The following is a 21,825-nucleotide window of genomic DNA, read 5'->3' on the forward strand; positions in this document are numbered from 1 at the left end:
CCCTGGAGAGTTCTAGATCCAACCAAACTAGCCCCCAGAAACCAAGGCGCTCCTGAAACAGCCCGGGTACACAGACAGGCTGTCAGTAGCGGACCCAGCTTGTGACAAATACCGAAGAGAATCCTGCAGGCTGATCTGAAAGGATACTGGACAGACCTCAGGAAGCCTAAGTCACATTTTTCTGAAAGTGCTAACTTGCCTGGGCGAGTGTAATACAGTTCACCCTCTCCTTGGGATGGAACAGATTTTACTCTTCGCGAAGCTTCTGTTCTGTTCTTCTAGTCAGTCGAAGATGCGCTGCTCCTCTCATCCGGAAGAAATAACGTGAATGTGGTTTGTTTCCTAATTATTACCAGTGAGTAAGAGTTCATCTTTCTCTCCCTCCATCCAAGCTACCTTACCAGTGAGCCCACCGCCTGGGGCCTCCTGCATCAGAGGGCCCCCTCTGGCTGCGCCTCTCCATGGGGTAAAGAATCCACAGGGCCAGTGGGATGTTCTGACCCTAAGCCCCTGTCCCCCTTCCAGAGCCTACTTCCTGGGCCCGGGCCAGCCTTTCTCCAGGTACATTCTCCTGAGGACAGACCACCTCACTGCTGCCCTACTCCCAGGGGTAGCTGCTTGTTGGAGAGGGTTATGTGAGGTGGAGTGGGGATGACAAGGAGCCCGGACTGTCCTTTTAATGTGCTCAGGGCCCCATGTCATGCAGGACAGTCTGGGCTGTGCCCAGGAGCCAGCTTTCCCTCATCCCAGCAGATCCCAGCATGGAACTCCAAGAAATCCAAGAAGTCTGTATTTGAACTGGCCTTCTACCTTGCTATGAAGGCTTACTTGTCAGCCTGAGTCTGAAGGAGCTGTGGGGAGCAGGGCCCATATCAAGGGAAAGGGCACTGCACTGTAAAGATCACTCTTTTTGCCTCTGTTTCAGATTGTCCCATAGCTCGAAGGCTCTGGAACTTGCCCTAGCCTAACCGCCGTAAGACCCTTCCAGGGGGTGGGAGTGGACAACAGGAACAAAGCTCAGTACTGAGCAGTACTCAGCAATAGCTTGGAACGAGGAACTTGGAACAATAATGAGCAAACACTTTATAATGTCTCCCACTGATTATCCTCGAAGGGATCAAGTTTGAGGAACACTCTGTTCAGACTGGGGGGAAAGGCTAAGTGGCTGGGACTGCAGTCAGGGGAGGTGGAGTCAGGCCAGGTGGCATCCCATAACCTTCCCCACTTCTGAGGCTGAGTGGTGCTCGTGCTGGGGAGGAAGATCTAGGGCTGCACCCAGGCTCGGGCCTGTGCTGGGAGCAGCTCCACCTGCCCGGAGCAGGCCAACCGACAGCGCTCACGCCCCAGATGCACGAGGATCACAGAGGAATACTGTTGAGCTTAAGACGACAAACAGGACATTTTGAAAATAGGGGATACGGAGGAATGTGCGTTCTAGGAAACGCCTCGAGTTCAAAACTAAAAAACAAACTGCACGCAGAGCTTTCCTGGACTTTAAAAGCAGGCATGGAGGACAGATCCGAAATCCGGTTACCAGGTTGTTCTCTTACATTGCAATATCTCAAACTCCGGATGCGGGCTCTAGTGGAGGGGCACTGGCACTAGGAGCGGATGCTGGGGTCTCACGCAGGCTTCCCCGTGAGGAGCCTGAGGACTTTAAAGAACCCACTTACTGGGTGCTGCTGCTGTCTTTTTAAATTTTTGTTTTAGTTTTTTCATTTTATATCTTTTGACCCCTTTCACTCATTTCTCCAACCCTCATTCCCTGCCTTTGGCATCCACCAATCTGCCCTCAGTATCTATGAGCTGCTTTTTCTTTTTTTAAATAAAAGAATTCCACATGTAAGTGGGATCGTATGAGAAGAATCTTTTTCTGACTCTCTCACTCAGCGTAATGCCCTCGAGCTTCATCCTTGTTGCAGGATTTCATTCTCTTTATGACCAAATAACATTCCACTATGTATATATATGACAGTTTCTTTATCCATCCATCCATCCTATGTTTGCGTGTTCATTTCCTAGCCAGCAAGCATGGCGAATAGTAGTTCTAGCACTATCTGTAGCTTTTCTTGGATTTTCTATGTAGATAATTATATCATCTGGAAATAAGTTTACTTCTTTCCTTTCCAATTTTTACACCATCGCTTCTTTTTCTTAACGTGTCAAAGGTCAGAGCATTATCCCTCCCTGGAGAGTCAGGAACCCAGCACACCCGCACACTCGTGCACTAAACAGAGTGGCGACAGCAGGCACACTTGTGTTTCCCTCTTTATCAACAGAAATGCTTCCACTAAATATGACAAACCCTACGCCTCCCCAGGATAAACACTTCTATTTCTGGTTTGCGTAGTTTTCATTGTGAGTGGGATTTGGAGTAACTGGATGTTGTTTCTGCATCTATTTAGACAATCATTTGGTTTTTTCTCCTTTTACCAATGTAGTGGTTTTTCTAATGTTAACTCATCCAGCTTTTTGATAACTTTCCCGATTCATCTGTTACTGGTCTGAGTCCACCTTGGTGGACATCCACATTTCCCGTGGGGGGGGGGGGGGCGGGGAGAGCTCCCACTGCACCGGCCATCCTACCCTATGCTTACCACAGCCAGCCCACGTGTTCACACAGGCACTGCCCCCAACCCCCCGACCACATCAAAGATGTCCTGCCACGGTCTTCTGGTGTCTGTTTTCACCAAGAGGTCTGTGGTGAAAGCATCATCCCCCCCGCCAGAACAATCCATTATGTCTCCCCAGCAGCCCCGCAGGACATCCCCTGTATTGTCTTTCCACTTCCATGTCTTTCCGCATCCATGACAGCTGTGCGGAGACATCATGCCCAAGACCCGCCCACCATGATTCCAGGGGTACAAAAAGGCACAAAAATGTACCACACCCTCATGAAGCACCGCATCGCTTGGGAGGGAGAACAGAAGAGACACACCCTGCAGATCCTGAGCCCTCACGCCCTAAGGAGAAATAATCTCATCGTCCTGAACTTGAGGTCTCTCATTCTCAGGAACATTTCTGACTCTTTCAGTTAATACTAATGTTTTCCATGTCTAAAATTGCATCTAAATGGTACCATTCTATACACAGCCTCCTGTCATCTCCTTAATTCATCCATTCTTATTGTGTATATTTGTTGAATTAATATACCCAAATCCACTTGTCCATTGTCCTACGGGACAGGTGAGTTGTTCTGGCTTTTTGCTAAGCAAGCAATGCTACTATAATTTTTTGTAGACATTTCTTCAGGCATCTGCTAGGGTTCCTTCCCAGGAAGGAATCTTCTGGGTCCCAGGGAGTGCCCGTCACCACCCTTAGCTGGTATCTGATCTCCTAGTCACCATCCCAAGGTACACGGCTTCCAAGGTGGTGGGCAGATCCTTTCACTCCGCATTCCTGCCCACATTTTCATCATCAGCTTCTAATGAGCGACTCAGCACACTGTTCACCATCAGTCTCCTACCGATCATCTTTAAAGAGTTCAAGTTTGGGAAGCAAGGCTTCAGATGCGGGGAAAGGAGAAGCGGGCAGGACTGAAGCCAGGGGAGGTGGACTAGACAATAGAGGATGTCTCATATCCTCCTCCACACTTCAGAGCTCCGTGACTATTTTTTCTGCTAATTTGATGATTTAAGTTGATACCCTTAATCATTAGCAAGGCTTAATGTCCATTATGTTTACTGGCTGATTTGGTTTCCTCTTCTCTGAAATGCCAATTCATGGACTTTGTCCATGAACCTGCTGGGTCCATTTGGTATGTCACAAGTGTCTTCCTGCTTTACGGCATCTTCTTGAACAGTGATGAGGAATCTGGGTATGCAATGTGTCTTATGTACAGTCAAGTGTATCAATCTTTTCTCTGTGGCTTTATGAGATTTTATAATTCTCCGTTTATTTACTTTGCACATTTAGGGTCTTTAACCTTCTCTCCAGCTCTCAGGATTGATCTGTGTGTAGGGTAGAGATCTAATCTGATTTTTCCTCATACAGATGGCCACACGTCTTAGCAGTTAGAGGACCTGGTGGCTCCCACCTGAGTTGCCTTCTCTGCAATGCACTAAGCTGCGTTATACCCAAGTTTAAAGCCCTCAAACTTATTTCACTGGTCTATTTCCCTATCCCTCGGCCAACAGCACATTGTCTGAATTCTTACAAGTTGGTAATGCATCTTGACATCTGACAGGTGGGTGATCTTTGTCACCTTGTTCTTCCGCTTCAAAATTATCTGGCTACACATTGTCTTTCCTCAATTCTGGGAAATTCTCAGCCACTGTTTTTTCAAAAGCCACGAGTCTTTTCAAGTCAGGCCTTTTCATTATCTCTTCCTCTCCTGTTCTCTAAATTTGTTCTTCTGGATTTCCTGACAGACCTTCCATTCTTTCCTCTCTCAATCACACTTTCATACTTTCCATCTCTTTATGTCCCAAGCTGTTTGGGATGACTTCCCCAGAAAAACTAGTTCACTAATTCTCTTTAACTATGTCTTACTTCAATGATTCTATCACTCACTTTTAGGGTTTTTTTTTTTTTTTCGGCCTTCCAATTCTTTTTCCACACTGTGCTCGCCTTTCATTATGCCTCTGTCTTCTTAAGATTTAGTTTTATTTTTAGAGAGTCCCTGAGTGGGGGGAGGGGCAGAGGGTGAGTAAGAACTTCAAGCAGACTCCCTGTTGAGTGCAGAGCCCGACACGGGGCTCGATCTCAGGACTCTGAGCCAAAACTGAGAGTCAGTCTTAACCGACTGTACCACCGGGGTACCCCTGGCTGTTTCTTCTTAATCAGTTTTTTTGAAATTTCAAACAATTATCTTTATAGTGAACTTCACATAGTGAGATTCTTTTATATTTCAGAATCTTGGAGGTTTGTGTTCTCATTATAATTCCTGAGGTGCTCCCCCACGCTCCACAGTGGTAGATCTGTTTATGTTGTTTATACTCTGAAGCGACATCCTCCACGCACACGGTCTCAGCTCTGAATGCTGTGTGCCTCGGATGGTGGAGGTGCACTCGCAGGATGATTCTGCATTTGCCACTGTCCAAGGCTAAAAGGACTTCAAAAGTCTGTATCTATTATATGTCCGTGCTTTCCTTTTGGTTCATGTACCACTGGGACAGAACAGATTTGGAGCCCGCACCCATGTATGGCCTGCTATTTTAATGTCTAATCCCCTTAAGGTACAGAGGGATGATCTGGGCTCAAGACTTTATGCAAGGCTCCAAGTCTGGCTCCCATGCCTCCACTGGTCAAAGTCACATCTGCCGCTGGGCATTAGAATTCCAGCCCCCAGCCTCCCTCCCCCCCGCCCATTCCAGGACCAACCCCAACAAAGGAGGACCTCGTAACAGCCACCAGGGATGGGTCCGTATGTGATGCTCTTGTCTTCTCTCTGCACTCACCAAAATGACCATGTACCTGACGCTCTCACCTGGAGCAGAAGGCAGCACACAAGCATCAGCACAGCCTGGTAGGCTCCTAGACAGTCTAAATTACCTTTTCCTTAAAGCACTTTTAATCCATGTCACCATCTCTTCATACTTCCACTTACTTTATTTATAGAGAAAGAAGTGTTCGTTTTGTTTCTCTGGTCATCTAAAAGCTCTGGGATCCTTCAGAGTCTGGAAACATAGTTTAAAAAAAAGAAAACAAAACTATTTTCTTGGTTCCCATACTCTAGAGAAAACATTTATTGCCAGAAGCTAAATCTGAAGATTTTGTAAGCAAGTCTATTCAAGCCCCTCTATTTTGGGATTCACACTTGGCTGTACTGACACAGCCAAACTCTTCTCCTGGCCAGGCCACTCTTCCAGATAATAATAATTCAGTGCCGTGCCTTCGCCAAGGAGCTCTCCTTGCGTCTGGGCGTGATGTCTGTGAAGAGCCGGGCCCTCACGGCATGCCTCCCAGTGGGTTAGAGCTGCTCGCTGCACCCAGTGTGGGGCAGGGAGCCTGGCAGTCAACACATGCCCGGGCCAAGAGGAGCAGAGATGGGCAGAGAGGGGCGGGCTGCAAAGGGAGCTGGAGCCCCAGCCTACCCTTCGACCATGGAGAACCCGATTCTCCTTATCTGTAAATGGACGGGGTTCAATGAATCTAGGGTCCCTGACAAACCCGGGGAAAATGGACAAGCATAATTTGATTCTCACAGAATAATCAATGAAATTCCCTTGATCCACCTGATTGTGTTTTCTCCTCTCAGGACATAAGAATAAAAGACTGACAAGAACTAGCTATTGCTGAAACAGGACACAAAGACCAGACCACTGCACATCGATCTTCCTTCATCTGTGTCAGGACATTACATTTTCATCTCAGTCTCATCCGCGGCTTGACACCTGGGCCACTGAGCTTGGCCACAGCCATCGCCCTGCTGCGACGCAGGCACAGGAGAAAGGCAGATGCTCGTGCACACAGGTTCTGGGGCTGTTCCTGTTTTAGTGCTTTGTTTAGAGATGCTACAGACGTAGGGAGAATTATCAATAAGACAGGTAAGTAAAATAAAACAAATATTTTAAAGGTCGACCATTTGGAGATAAAAAAGTGCAAAGAAATTGAGTGTATCCACTTAGAATCAAAATAATCACACGTGGGCTGCCCCACCATCCCTGCAGGGGTGGCAGGCAACAGGCATAGACCAAGGCCCTGATGCCAGCCCCTCGATTTCTGCTCCCGCCCCCTAGTCCCCGCAGTCAGACAGGGCATCTCAGTGTCAAAAAGTGAGTAGAACAGCAGCTCACTGAGACCACTCGCATAGTATTTGCCCTCAACACCAATTAACGGGCTGTAATCCAAAGTTAACTTGTTGGGTTGTGTGGGGGGAAGGGTCCCTAAAACAAAAATGTCATGTTTTGCACTTTGGCCTTTATATGACAATTCTCTACAAGTCTGGGTGATAAAATACAGTTAATCCCAGATAACAGAACACACACACACCAGCGAGCAACATTAAGGACCTGACTCTTTCTCAATCTAATGCCCAGGAGCGCCACACCACCAGATGACCCCGAGGCGGAGCAGGTTCTGGCCACGCTCCCCAACACAGAGCTTGCTGGGCTAGACCCAAGGACCGGAGAGAGGGCAACAAAGAACCAGAGGCCCATGTTTAAAACAGCAAACCCAAGAGGACTTGTCCACTCATTAGGTAATTAACCCAGGAAGGGTCCAGTCAGAAAGGAACCCAGGTATTCCATGTGGGGAATTTAATGTGGCTTCAAGCACACAAATGGTGGAAGAGCAGAAGGGCCACATGGGGAAGGGCAAGGCCACCAACTATTCCCCAGGTGGGGAGGGCGGAGGGAGGCAGTGGCATGACCAGAGCCCAGTAGCCCATGCCACCCAGCAGGAGCTGGGACCAAGGGGGACACCTTTGCAGGAGCTGGTACCTGGGAAGGAAGGGGCAGAGGGAGAGGTGCTCTGGCTTCCATCTCGCCCTCCTCCTCACTCCAGCGTCCAGGGTCAGAAACCAGAAGCCAAGGAGTACCCCCAACACCCAGCAGAGCAGAGCAAAAGTGGGGAACAGAGCTGAGAAAAGACAGGCAGGTGACCATCATGCCAACCCGGTAAGATCTGAGGGTGGCCTGCCCCTGAAGGGCTCCTGCGCCAGGGTGCGGTGTCAAGACACCGGACATGGGACGCCTTCCCATGTCTCAGCAGTGGTTCAGCGGTGGCTCAGCGGTGGAGCGTCTGTCTTTGGCTCAGGGCATGACCCCGGGGTCCTGGAATCAAGTCCCGCATCAGGCTCCCTGCAGGGAGCTTGCTTCTGTCTCTGCCTCTCTCAGGAATAAACAAATAAAATCTTAAAAAAAAAAAATTTAAAGAGACCAGACATGACTGGGAAAACATGGTGGCGGGAACACAGCATCTCCACTTAGCAAATCTGTTCACTTAGGGAACTCTGTTCTGGCTCTAGTTTTCGGCCGCCTACCGCACCGGCCCCACCGCGTAGCTTCACTGGATTGCCGCAGAGCGCCCGCGAAGCCCCGGCAGGTCTCCCATTAAATGAATCTGCAGAAGACGACGTGGCGTCCGCCTGGCCCTGGGCTACCGTGGCTCCGGGGCCAGCAGGCTGAGTGACCCGGGGACGCAGCGAGCGACCTGGCGGGCCGGGCCCCGCTGAGCGGCCCCCTGTGAAGGAAGGAGGGTCCCACAGGCGGCCACCGGCCATCGGCACTGCTCTGGGCTTGCAGCCTCAGACAGGGCAGCAGAGCAGGGCAGCCTGGCCCCGGGGACACCCGGGAGGATGGAGCGCCACATCCCGCGGCAAGGACGGGGACGGTCTCCCTGCGGTCGTCAGTAACCCGAGCGGGGTGAAGCAGGGCTAAGAGGAGCCGCCCCTACAAGTGGCGAGCGCCACGGCGGGGTCCTCCTGCCAGGCGGAGCAGCAGTCCCCGCGAAGGCAGTCAGCACAGAGGGGACCACACGCCAACCTGGAAACAAGGTGGACGAATTCAATTGAAAAAGTCCCCGCGCACCTGAGAAGCCAAGACCCTGCACTGGTGACAAACGATTCATGTTAAAGACGAGGAAACGCTCCGGAGGAGAAAGGCAGCAGGTGCCCAGGCATGAGCTGAGACAGCCGCGTGGGGACTCAGAGCAGGACTGGCCAGTCAGCCCAGGTCCTGGCGAGTCAGCAGCATACCGGAAAACCAGGTGCAAGGGAGGTTCTGGGGGGAGCAAGCGGCCAGGGAGTTTCCAGGGGGAGCACCAAGGGAGATTCTGGAGGAAGTACCCAGGGAGGTTCTGGGGGAAGCAAGCACCCAGGAAGTTTCTGGGGGGAGCACTCAGGGAGGTTATGGGGGGACCTCCCAGGGAGGTTATCAGAGGGAGGACCAAAGAAGGTGAGACTCATACCCAAGTTTCCTTTTAGGGCTCTACAGACCCCTCGATGCAACCTTTGCTTCTCTGACCCCAGGTCTCCACCCTGGGTCCACTCAGGACCAATGGTACAGGACAGGGCACACTCATGCACACAGGTGCACATCTGTGAATGGACCTATGTGTCTAATAAAGTCTTCTGAAATTTGGAATTGCTGCCCATCAGTGATTTACTGTTAAGCACTTCTCCCTGGGATCTTGCATTTCTAAAAATACTGTTTGCTTTTTATTTAACACTGAACCTCCTGATGTTCCAGAATACAAAAATAGTGTCTTATTATTTTAAAAGCTTAGGAGAGAAACTAGCCATATTATTAGAAAAAGAAGATATACGCAGCTATAGTCTGTTCAAATATCAAGAGGTGTGACTTTTCAAATTCACATTTCAATCTTTATTTACATAGGACTTTTAGAAACAGTAGGTGTAAATATTAAATCACCCAAGCCTGGGTGAAATTTTATTGAGAATAACTACAGATAAAGGGAAACTGATTTTTTAAAGTCAGTTTCTGAAATTTAGATAAAAAGAATATCGAGCACTAAGGAAAAAATGATGTATTTACATATCAATATAGGTTCTCTGCTCACAGATTCATTTCCTATGAAACAGAACAGAGGCAAGCTTGGGGAGTTACAAAGGAAGGAAAAATCCTAATCAAATAGAAACTGTTGTTCAAACAGAATATTAGCTAAAATGATCCAATCAGTTGCTTGAGCCAAATTTTTTTTCTTTAAGCCATTCATGCCAGAACACAACGTCTCAGAGCATTAAGAATCCATATTACGTTCCAAGTGTTTGCCCAACAGATGGGGGGATTTGAAAGATACATTCCATGGAAATGGGATGAGAACCAGGAAGGTTACCAGTTAGTAACCAGCATTAACACAATTTACTCATAATGAGGCCATATTTCTCAAGGTAAACATTATGGATTTGTATTCCAGGGCATGTCTGGCTGTTAAAGGAATCAATCTAAAATACAGTAAGTTCAAATTGCCAATCTTTGACTTCACCATTGTTTAGGGTTGCACCATGGAATGCAGCATAACATGCAGAAATTCTCCAGAAGATAAGCATAAGAAAAGCATGCCTTCATTGAAGGAGTCAGACACTAAGCTCTGTTTTCATATTTTTCCAGTGACTTCAGATGATCAGATGTTCACATGGGCAATAACTGGCACAGTGTTAGGTCTTCATTTGAAACAAAATCATTGCCTCTCATTGTAAAACACAGTAGCTTGCAATATGCCCATTCAAAATCTTAGAACTGACCAACTCAACCTTTTGCTCATCAAAAACAGAGCGATACTTTTTTCTAAAATTCTTTAGGGGGAATCTAAGAAATGATCACATACACAGATACACACACACACACACAGACCCACATTCTCCTGGTTTCTATGTAACAGTTAAACGTAATTCTATTTTATTGCAATATTAAGAAACTAAATTTAAAATTAAAGAAACAAACAAGAATTACAGAGGTTATCAAAGACATCAACTTGTTCTTAGAATAAGTCCAAAATTAGTAACACAGGTATTACTTATTAGTATTAATAAATATTAATTACAGGTATTAGTAACTCGTGTATACTTTACAATATCCTGCCCAATATGGAAACTGAGAATCTAACTCTGGCCATGTTAGACCTCCTTTACTTTGAATTAATGGTGTGAACACTGCATTTCTCCTTCTGAAATCTGAGGTTTCTGTGAAGTTTACGGGACACGAAAACTAGCTCAAACAGGGAAATAAGAAAACAATGTCCATCCCTATTCGGATAATTAACTGAGGTCAAGGCTTCTCTCCAAGATGTCCTCAAATGACCTCTATTAACTGTATCCGGTGGCCTGTTCCCTTCCCTGAACCCTGTGTTAAGAAAAAAATTTAAGTGCATTTTCTTTCTTTTTTTTTTTTTTTCCAATCTCAAGCTGGAAACAAATCAGTTTGCACCCCAGCAGAACACCAAGAAAAGCTTAAATCAATCTGCACCTTTTTATTTACATCCCTCAGTCCTTAGAAATGTAATTGCCGTTTTTATTAACTTTGTTTTATGGATCTAATATTTAAGAACAAGTCTGTCTTTTATGTCACAGCAAGAAGGTTAATGCACTTACAGACTCCCCCGCCATACATCTCGGGCAAGGCTGGGCCCAGCTCCTTCCGCCGTTCTGAGGAATCTATTTAACAAATCACAGCCGCAGATGCATCAGAACAGTGATTATTTACACTTTGTATTAAAATATTTAAATGGGTCATAGCTGGCCTGGTGGGAACAGGAACCTACCCCCACACGTGGCAGCCCCTCGCCGCTGCAGGACACTGGGGCACTGAGCTTCACAGGGGCTCGGCCCCACTCTGGCCCGGCTGCTTCTCCTCTCCTGCATGCCCGTTTCTGAAAGACACCAAACATCACTTGAGGAGGCTCCTGGAGCACTCGGCACTAATTGGATTTGCCTTCTGCAAACTTCAGCTGCAAACACAGACCCCTGTGGAGCTGGATGAGTTTATAGGACGTTTGAGGGGTGACTTTAAACATCGTCTTTCAGGAACACGTTCCATCAGTTACATTTAACCTCATTATTTCTAGCAATGTTTGGGGTTTACCTCACTTTATAGATTTAATATAGACATTTTAAACAATTTTGGTCAAAACTCTTAAAATAAACTATTGTGATATTGGAAATATACAAAACCTATCAATTTTGTTCAAGAAACTAGCTCTATGCTTCAACACATTTTGCCTAGTTTCGAGTTACATGCTTTCTTAATACAATATAAACAATTCACATGTAAGTAATTCTTTGTCTTACTGACACTGAAGAGCAAATTAATTTTACTTATTTTCAGGTTGCACACATGCTCCATAACTAATAACCTTTGGGAAAGTTAGCACTTGGTTTCTGCTTCCCTGTGAACCTTCTAAAGAAGATAAATCACAAAAGCAATCCTCTAATGCTAAAGGAAAAAAAATTTTTTTTCACTCTCAAAATACCAAGACTTTGAGCAGTCCCGGTGGCTCAGTGGATTAGCACCGCCTTTGGCCCAGGTTGTGATCCTGGAGACCTGGGATAGAGTTCCATGACAGGCTCCGTGCGTGGAGCCTACTTCTCCCTATGCCTGTGTCTCTGCATCTGTCCGTCTGTCTGTCTGTCTCTCTCTCTCTCTGTCTCTCTGTGTGCCTCTCATGAATAAATAGATAAAATCTTAAAAAAAAAAAAAAAAAGGAAAAAAAACAAGACTTTGAGCATTGTGAAGGGTAATAGTGTTTTCAGGGACACAAAGTTGAGAAGTAGGAAGACCTCTGCAAGTGGTCATGAAGTCCATCCGTTGTCCCCAGGCTGGCCTGCGGGCCCTGCTGCTGGACAGCTCCCACCAAGTCAGAAAACACAGCCCTTACACGGCAGCTCCCTCTGCTTCTCTGGTCTCCTGCAAACCATCGTCATGGTTTATACCAAATCTGTTTCTTATCTGTACTTATTTGTATTTTCTAAATTGACTTATCTTTTTTTCTTTTTTTAATTACTGGATTCACTCAATATATAATGGGTTTAGAGTGCTAGTTTTACTGTCTTCACACACCTTAAAGACTACACGGCATTTTGAGATTAAACTGGAAAATGCTGAACTCCATGCACCCCCAGACCACTGAGAAGAATTTCTCAGGTCAGTGCTTGACCTCCTAGAGGCTGAAGACAAGGCAGGTGAGGCAGTCACTGCCTTTCTTATGGTTACCCCCAAACGAAACTACAAATTCTACCTCAAACCATGTCCCGGTCATAACATGAAGTCAGAGAATGTGAAATACAAAGAAAAAGGTAAGAGAAAAGCCACTAGGTCCTGGCATGTGCCCCTTGTGCCCCCAGCTCACACCTGCCGTCATAAACTCTGGCGAGCCAGGCCAAGAGGAAAGTCTGCAGAACAGAGACAGGCACAGTAAAGGGGTGAGAAGTCCATACAAACATGAAGAAACGCCAAAGCACCTCTCTGTCCAATAAGTAAATAAAATCTAAAAAAGAACGAAAAAAGAATATAAACTCTCAATTTCTATTTTCTGTAATTATTATAAGTAGGATTTAAATTTTGTCAAAGGATTTTTTTCAGTATCTGGGTAGATAATTGTACATTTTTTCCTTAGGTTAAATAAATATTAATAGCCTTAATTTACCTATTTAAAGAAAAAGGTTCTTGATTGGGCTTACAGAACAAGACCCAACTGTATGCTGTATACAAGAGACATACCTAAAACAGTCATTCTAGAAAAGCTAAAAAAGTAAAAGGCTGGACGAAAGTAAATGAAACAAAAAGAGAGAAGCAGACCAAGTAGAATTCAAGTTCCAAAGTGTAAAACACAAGAGGATGTATTTAATGTTAAAAGCCTCAGTCTGCAATGAAGAGATGATGCTCATGTACACCTAGGCATCAGGAAATACAATTACCACCTTTACGAAGCAGAAGTAACAGGACACCAAAGGAGATGTGTAGAGGCATATGTTAAAAATGGGAGATCGAATACACCATCTCCATACAAGGCAGAGCAAGTGCACAAGAAATAAGTTAGGATCTAAGCAACGCCATCAACCAAGGTAGAGTTTATACATATATAGTGAAGTCTACACTCTGATAATAGAGAACACATATTTTGCTCAAGAATTTATAGCACCTCCCTACAAATCATCATATATTAGGGCACAAAGAAAACATTAACAATTTCCATAAGGTAGAAATACTGCAAATAATATTTTCTGATCACAATGCAATAAAAGTTAACATTATTAACAACGACAACAACAACAAAACAGAAAGACACTTCTACTTGGATATTTAAAAATTCTATTACTGACTCTTAGTGAAAGAGGACAAACTAAAAGTATAGAATTTTTAAAAAATAATTACGCAGAAAACACTACATATCAGACTCTATGGAATGCATTTACAAGCAGTAATCAGGGGGACCTGGGTGGCTCACCTGGGTAGTTGGGTCACCACCTGGGTGGTTGAATGTCTGCCTTTGGCTCAGGTTGTGATCCTGGGGTCCTGAGATCAAGTCCTGCATTGGGATCCCCGTAGGGAGCCTGCTTCTCCCTCTGCCTATGTCTTTACCTCTCTCTCTCTGTGTCTCTCATGAATAAATAAATAAAATATTAAAAAATAAAGCAATAATCAGAGAAAAATTCATATTAATATTTTTACCAATAAAAAAATGAAAAAATAGGGATCCCTGGGTGGCGCAGCGGTTTGGCGCCTGCCTTTGGCCCAGGGCGCGATCCTGGAGACCCGGGATCGAATCCCACATCAGGCTCCCGGAGCATGGAGCCTGCTTCTCCCTCCGCCTGTGTCTCTGCCTCTCTCTCTCTCTCTCTGTGACTATCATAAATAAATAAAAATTTAAAAAAAAATTATAAAAAAAAAAATGAAAAAATAAAATTACCCTGTCAATAAGCCTTAGCTCATAAACACTAGCAAAAGAAGAAGAAAATTCAAGAAAGAAACAATTGAGGGAACAGCTGACTAAGGACGGTAGGTTTTCCATTAAAAACAGCAGTGCTAACTAGTATTTCTAAGTCTTATGGGTTTTTTGCGGGAGTTGGGGTGGAAATTAGCAGGGTAGACAACCTACCAGCTACCTGATCAAGAAAAAAAGAGGAGAAAGCACAAATATATAAAATAAGAAATGACACAGGGAAGTGACCAATAAAACAAGAAATCTAAAAAATCCTAAGAGACTCCTTATAGACCTCTATGCAAACAGACTTAACATGTCACTGACATGGACAACTTCCAAGGAACTCAGATGGTCATGACCAAGACCGGACCCTCTGTAGTTAGCTGAACCAGACGACAGCCAGAGAAGACAAAGGTTCCTAAGCAGGCACCTTCCCAAGAAGCACCAGGACAGACAGCTTCACAGAGGCTTCTACCAAACCCTCAAGACCAGAGAGTTCGGCGCTCTACATAAACTGCTCCAGAGCACTGATGAGGATGGAAAGTCTCCAAGTCCTTTCATGAAGCAAGTGTAATGCTGATAACACCAGATAAAGAAGAACAAAGAAAAAAAACCACGGACCAGTATCCTTCACGAATATCAATGCAGAAATATTAAATAAAACATTAACAAACAGAATCTAGCACCACAGGAAGAAGTCACACACCATGACCAAGTAGGATTTTTTCCAGAAATGAAAGCTGGGTTCAATATTCGAAATCCAGTATCATTCCTCATATTAATTAACCTAAGGAAAAGATGTACAATTATCTACCCAGATACTGAAAAAATCCTTTGACAAAATTTAAATCCTACTTATAACAATTACAGAAAATAGAAATTGAGAGTTTATATTCTTTTTTCCTTTTTTTTTTTTAGATTTTATTTATTTATTTGACAGAGAGAGAGCACGCACAAGCAGGGGGAGCAGCAAGCAGAGGGAGAAGGATTCCAGCTGAGTGGAGAGCCTGATGGGGGGCTTGATCCCAGGACTGGGATCATGGCCTGAGCTAAAGGCAGACACTTAACTGACAGAGCCACCCAGATGCCCCAAGAGTTATATTCTTAACATGACAAAATATACATACTTTATTCCTAATGCCAGTAGCTTTATTTAATGGGAAAAGACTGGTGGCATTTCCACTAAAATCAAAGCAAGGATGCATGGTCTCCATTTCTGCTTACCACTGCCCTACCCTAGAGGTATTACATTACCCTATATAATTACAAAAGATAAATCAAGCCGAGGCATAAGAATGGGTAAGGAAGTAAAACTATCACTATTTGTAGATGATATCGTAATATATATCTGGAAACCCCCAGAGAATCAATGATAAAACAACCCAAACAATAAAAGAATCAATTGAATAATAGGACACAAAGTTAACATACAAAAATTGCTTTGAAATATAAAATAATAAGATGTTAGAAAAAAACTCATTTTAGATAATTACAACAGGGAAGATTAAATGTTTAGGAATAAATTTAATAGGAATTGCACCCAACCTATACAAGGAGAATTTAAAACATTCTTGCAAGATATGAAAGCAGAAATGAACAAATGAAAAGGCATCTCCTATTGTTGGTTAGGATGACTTAACGTTAAAAAGATGACAGCTGTCCCTAAGTTAATTTATAAAGTCAATGTAATGCCAATAAAAATACCAAGGGACACGGTACAGACTTACAAAAGTTGATACTAAAGGTCACGTGGAAAAACAAACATGCAAGAATAGCCAAGAAAACCCTGAGGGAATAAATCAGAATCTGCGGAATGCTTTTAAAGCAATAATCAGAAAAAGAATTCATTATACTAATATTTTAACCAATAAAAATGAAAAAAATAAAATTAAGCCTATTGGACATTATACTATTAAGACTCTATAATTAGGGATCCCTGGGTGGCGCAGCGGTTTGGCGCCTGCCTTTGGCCCAGGGCGCGATCCTGGAGACCCGGGATCGAATCCCACGTCCGGCTCCCGGTGCATGGAGCCTGCTTCTACCTCTGCCTGTGTCTCTGCCTCTTTCTCTCTCTGTGCGACTATCATAAATAAATAAAAATTAAAAAAAAAAAAAAAGACTCTATAATTAATAGACAAATAGGCAAATGGGACTGAATAAAAAGTTCAGAAATAAACCTGAATGTATATGGAAATTTGCCATCACCGGTCACTGTGATAAACATGGACCTTTTAATAAATACATGGTACATGGTGCTGGGACAACTGGGTAGACATTTGGAAAAAGATGAAATCAGACATGTACTTTGTATTGTATATAAGAATAACCTCAAATAGATCAAGGATCTAAGAATGGAAGAAAATGAAACTATAGAATTCCTGGAAGAAAACATGGGTAAGCCATGGGTGGTAGAGGGAGACTTTCTCACAATGACTCCACATCCAGAAGCAACGAAATAGAAATTGATAAATTTGACTACATAAAAACAAAAATGTCTGCAGGGCAAAATGAAACAAAACAGTGTCCTAGACAAAATAGAAGATAATTGACAAACTGGAGGATATTACTTGCAGCCTATACCACAGAAAAAAGGCTACCACCCTTAATATATGAAACAAAGGAACAAACGTACAAAAGAAAAATGGGAAAAAGACATGAACAGACAACAAACAAGTTTACAAGTTCAAGCTCACTCACATTTAGAGAAGATCAAAGGAAAAGACCCCACTTGTCACTTGTCTTCTATAAGCTTGGCAAGATGCTGAAGTGTGATGCAGACTCTACCCACAAAGCTGTAGGGAAATGGGCCTCTCCTCCACTTCAAATTTTGCAGGAAACTTGGTGATACCTAACAAAAGCTACAGAGACTTTTTAACCCAGAAAATACACCTGTAGGAACCTACCCAATAGGCACACCCACAACAATGTGGGGGGAAAAAAAGGCTGTACAAGGTTACTCACTATAGCACTGGTTAGGCTGGAAGATACTGGAAACCACCTAAATGGGCACAGGCAGGAGAATGGCTGGAGAAGCACAGTACGTCCAAGCAACGCGGCTCCAGGCAGCTGAGAAAACCAGAGGAAGTCCTCTGTGGACGGGCTTGCAGCGATTTCCAGGGCATACGGGGAAGTGACCAAGTGCAAAAAACATCTGCAATGCTGCCCTCCATGTAAGAAAGAAGGAGTCTGAGAAAACACAAACCAGTCTGCTCATCTGTACAAAAGAAACACAGGAGGATATGCCAGGAACTAAAGACACTGGTTTCCTGCGGAGAGTGGGTGGGAAAAGGTCAGAGAGAAGGGGGACGACAGGTATAAAGTGGGGGCAGACACTTAGTACAAGTTCTTTGGAAGCTCTAGTCTTAGAACCACAGTAACGTTTCACCTGCCCAAAAGTGAGTACCAAATTTAAATCAACCAGGATGTCAGAGAGAGAAGACCCAAATGGAACACAAAAAATAGCAAATAAAAATATTTTACAAATAACCTAGCTACACTGAAATATAGAACTATCCTCATTCACTCTGAAAAATACTATTTCTAAGACTGGAAATACTGAATCTAGTCAGCAAATCTGTTTCTCGAAGATTAGCAATTTTGAAACTATTTTATTGTTATACCAGGATTAAATAAGTAAGTAAACATGTGGTAACTAATGGGAGCCAGGTTTCTCTGTGTTGATAAGGTTAAGTTATAAATAAGGAAGGAGGAGGCTATTAAAGATGGGGTTGAGGGGGACTGGGTGGCTCAGCTGGTTGAGTATCTGACTCTTGATTTCAGTTTAGGTCGTGATCTCAGGGTCATGAGATGGAGCCCCCACGTTAGGCTCCATGCTGGGCGTGGAGTCTGCATGAGAGTCTCTCTCTCTCCCCCTCCCCCATCCAATAAATAAATCCTTAAGAAAAAAAAAAAGAACCCAGTGGGGCTGGATCAGGACTGGAAGTATTAGCATGAATGCCCAGTTTTCAATACATATCCAGACAGCAGCACGGAACCACATACAGACGTGTGCATGTGCACATAATAGGAAGTGTAAATGAAAATATACACTAGTGCATATACATACACCAATACGTACACTTCTAGCTGTGTCTACTGATGGTGGCATCCTAGTAGTAGCGAGACTACACCCAGCACACGGATACTGCTTTCTAGCTACCATCCTCCCGCTGAAGGGATCTAGGCTCCATGGAGAGGGGTTAGTTCAGGCACGGAACGGGGACAGTGTAAGATGAGCCTGAGACATTTTGTGTCACCCCAAATAAGGAAGTTTTTTTTTTTAAAAGGATGAGGACACATCAAAAAGACAGAGGCGCCCCATCCTGAAGGAGTACCCCACGGCCAAAGCTGGAACAACATGGGCAATGGAATAAGTAACAACAGCAGTGGATTGCGAGGCACAGAACAACCTGTGTACCTGTGAGTCTGACCACGGTGTCAACAAATGAATACACAACTGGGGTGGTGGTGGGGGGATAGTGTTCTTTTCAGATGAATTCTAATTAGCAAATGAAAGAAGAATAAGGAAAATACAAAAGCACCATTAAGTAAATGTCATTTCAAACAAGATTTACCCATAGAGGCTAAAATCAGTGAGCAAGTTTAAGGAGAAACAGGATACTGGCACAGCCTCAAAGCATCTCCTCCAAAGTTTTATTAACTAGGAAGAGAAAGACAGGGGCTTTACAGTGGATGAAATCACCTTCATGGAGTGACCGGCATGGTGATGCCGTGATGCCCGGATCTGATGCACTGAGAAGGCAGGACGTCACCTCTGCGGCCTGCATGCCAAATGCACGGCCTTCATCTGATCACAGAAAACGTTAGACAACCCTCGTTGAGAGACACTCTACGAAACAGCTGACCACTATTCATAGGAAGTGTCAAGGTCACGAGCGACCGAGGAGACCAAGAAGCACTAGGAGTCTGTGCAATGTGGACCCTGGATCCCGTCAGGGTCTGAGAAAGGCTGTTAGTGGGCAAACTGGTGAGATGCGAGTCGGGTGCAGTTTAGTTAACAAGGCCGCACCAGTGCTGATTTCACGGTTTGCTCGCTGTACTATGATTACGTAAGTTGTTTAGCTGAAGGCTACACCTAAATTCTCTCTATATGTCTTTGAAACCTTTCTGTAAATCTATAACTATTTTGAAATAAAGTTTATAAAAATGAAGGGAAAAAAAATCTCTCATACCCCTGGTGGTACGTATACCATACTTCAAGAAATACTGATTTAAGCCAAATTGCTTTTCCATAATCTCAACCCACTGATTCTAATTTTTCCCTCTTGAGCAACATAAAATAAATAGTCCCTCATGCAGGAGATAAACATCCTTCCAGATGTTTGCAGATCGCACTCAGGTACTTCTGAGGCTTCCTCTCCAACCAACCATTCCTACTGCCTTTCACTATCCCACACTTGAGATGCTTTCCAGACTCTTCCTATCCCAGACACTCTGCGGTAGAGTTTCTAAACTGTCAGCATCCCTCTTAAAATAAACCATAAAAAAATACCTGTAGGGCAGCCCCGGTGGCTCAGCGGTTTAGTGACGCCTTCAGCCTGGGGTGTGATTCTGGAGACCTGAGATCATGTCCCACGTCGGGCTCAGTGCATGAGCCTGCTTCTCTGCCTCTCTCTCTCTCTCTCTCTCTCTCTGTGCCTCTCATGAATAAATAAATAAAATCTTGGGCAGCCGGGGTGGCTCAGCGGTTTAGCACTGCCTTCAGCCCAAGGCCTGATCCTGGATACCCAGGATCGAGTTCCACATCGGGCTCCCTGCATGGAGGCCACTTCTCCCTCTGCCTGTGTCTCTGCCCCTCTCTCTCTCTTTCTCTCTCTCTCTCTATCTCTCGTGAATAAACAAATAAATAAATCTTTTAAAAAATAAATAAATAAATAAAATCTTAAAAAAAAAAAAAAAAAAAAGACCTGCAAAGCCAAGCAGCCCCCACAGCAGAAGGCTTCCTTCCGTGGCTCAGCCAGCACATCTGCACGGGAAACTGACCCTTGTGGAGCAGGCCCAGTGGCCATGTGGCGTGGCAGGTCCAAGAGAGGTGGGAATCCTCTGCCACCCCCGAGTCTTCTGTGTGTGAAGCAGCTGCCCCAGTCCTGGAGCCTTCTGAGTGTTCTTCTTCACCTGGGAGGGTTCTCCCCGCTCCCTCATTAACCTCACTTTGACATCTGTGTGGTTTCCTGGTCTATCGGAGAACATCCAATCCTTCTTCTCCTGAACACTAAAGGAATCCTACTCGTCATCTTCAAAATCTTTGCAAAGAATGCAGCCTTCTGTGCCTCTGCCCACACAGATGAACACAGTGAGGAAGATCAAGGACCTAGATCTCCGGTTATTCAGGATGTAACCAATCTTTACACTGTAAACATAAGCACAGTGTGTAAAACTGGTTTACTGCCAACTTCCCACAATCTGGACTAAAGGGAAAAAGCGGAAATATCCAATATGCCCCACGTCATCTTATACACAGGCTTCAACCTCCCCCATCAGTACCACCACAGCTGCCTGACAGCAATGTTATATCCCCGCTCCTTTCTGAATAACATCAGACATGCCAAAAGAAAAGCAAAGGGGCTCAGATGGGTGACTCTGAGCTAGAACCCATACTTTCTGGATGAAACCTAAAACACCGTGGAAGTACATTCTATACCGTTTCTGTGTGGGGTCAATAACATTTGGCACAGTAAAGTCAGCAGACTTGTGATCATCTATGGCGACAAGCTGACATTCTTTAAGTGGCTCAGGTGGTTGGGGAATTGGGTCCCCACACCCGATGGTAGGCGAAAGGGGGAGTCATGCTGGTACCTAGGTAGTCAATAAGAGCTGGGCTCCTCTAGGGGATGTGGGGCTTACCTGCTTGGGAGCTCTGGACCAGCTGAGTGGATTAAATTATTCATGTTGTCTGCTATTTACTGTGGATTATTGAGAGCTGACTGCGTATGCTATTGACCTGTACACTTACTTGGCAAATTGTCCAGTTTTTATGGACTGGCCTGGGCCAAAGGAAAATGAAGCCTGCAGAGGCATTTAACTCTGGGATTGTGTTACATGGTTCACTTTTACTCCCTCCTGGAGAGGACATGTCAGCCTTCATAAAGGCAGATGAAGATTTACCAGCCAACTAAGAAGACACTTGCACTGTATAAACAAAATTAAAATCCTGAGTATACACAAACACCCCATTACTTAACAATAATTGAATATCAATCGAATAGCAACCTCACCAGAGAACAGTTGAAATAGGAACATGGTTGGCTGAGAGAAGACATTTGATAAGATGCATAAATTAAAATATAAAACACATACTGTGTCGGTTCAATGACAGAACAAAAATGTCTGGCAGGTCTCGGAAAGACAAGGTGCCCTCCACTGAGGAGGCACGATCCCACCTTTGTTGCTGTGGACTTTTTCCTTTATTAGAAGTGATGGGCCCCAGTTGGATGAGTGAGTGGGGCGTAGGGGAGGGAGGAGTGTTACAGGCTTCACGAATCA

General features: G+C 44.6%; 1 protein-coding gene across 1 annotated transcript in view; it reads right to left on the minus strand.

The window, feature by feature from the left end:
• C15H10orf143 (chromosome 15 C10orf143 homolog) overlaps positions 1 to 21,825 on the minus strand; it is a 50,323-nt gene that overhangs the window by 3,311 nt on the left and 25,187 nt on the right. Inside the window, exons 4-5 of the mRNA XM_072738140.1 lie at positions 11,164 to 11,271; positions 10,994 to 11,056 (exon numbers count right to left, since the gene is read on the minus strand). Coding sequence (XP_072594241.1) covers positions 10,994 to 11,056; positions 11,164 to 11,271 — 171 coding nt within the window. The remainder of the gene's footprint in view (positions 1 to 10,993; positions 11,057 to 11,163; positions 11,272 to 21,825) is intronic.

The sequence above is a fragment of the Vulpes vulpes genome, chromosome 15, assembly GCF_048418805.1.
Source record: "Vulpes vulpes isolate BD-2025 chromosome 15, VulVul3, whole genome shotgun sequence".
NCBI classification, from domain to species: domain Eukaryota; kingdom Metazoa; phylum Chordata; class Mammalia; order Carnivora; family Canidae; genus Vulpes; species Vulpes vulpes.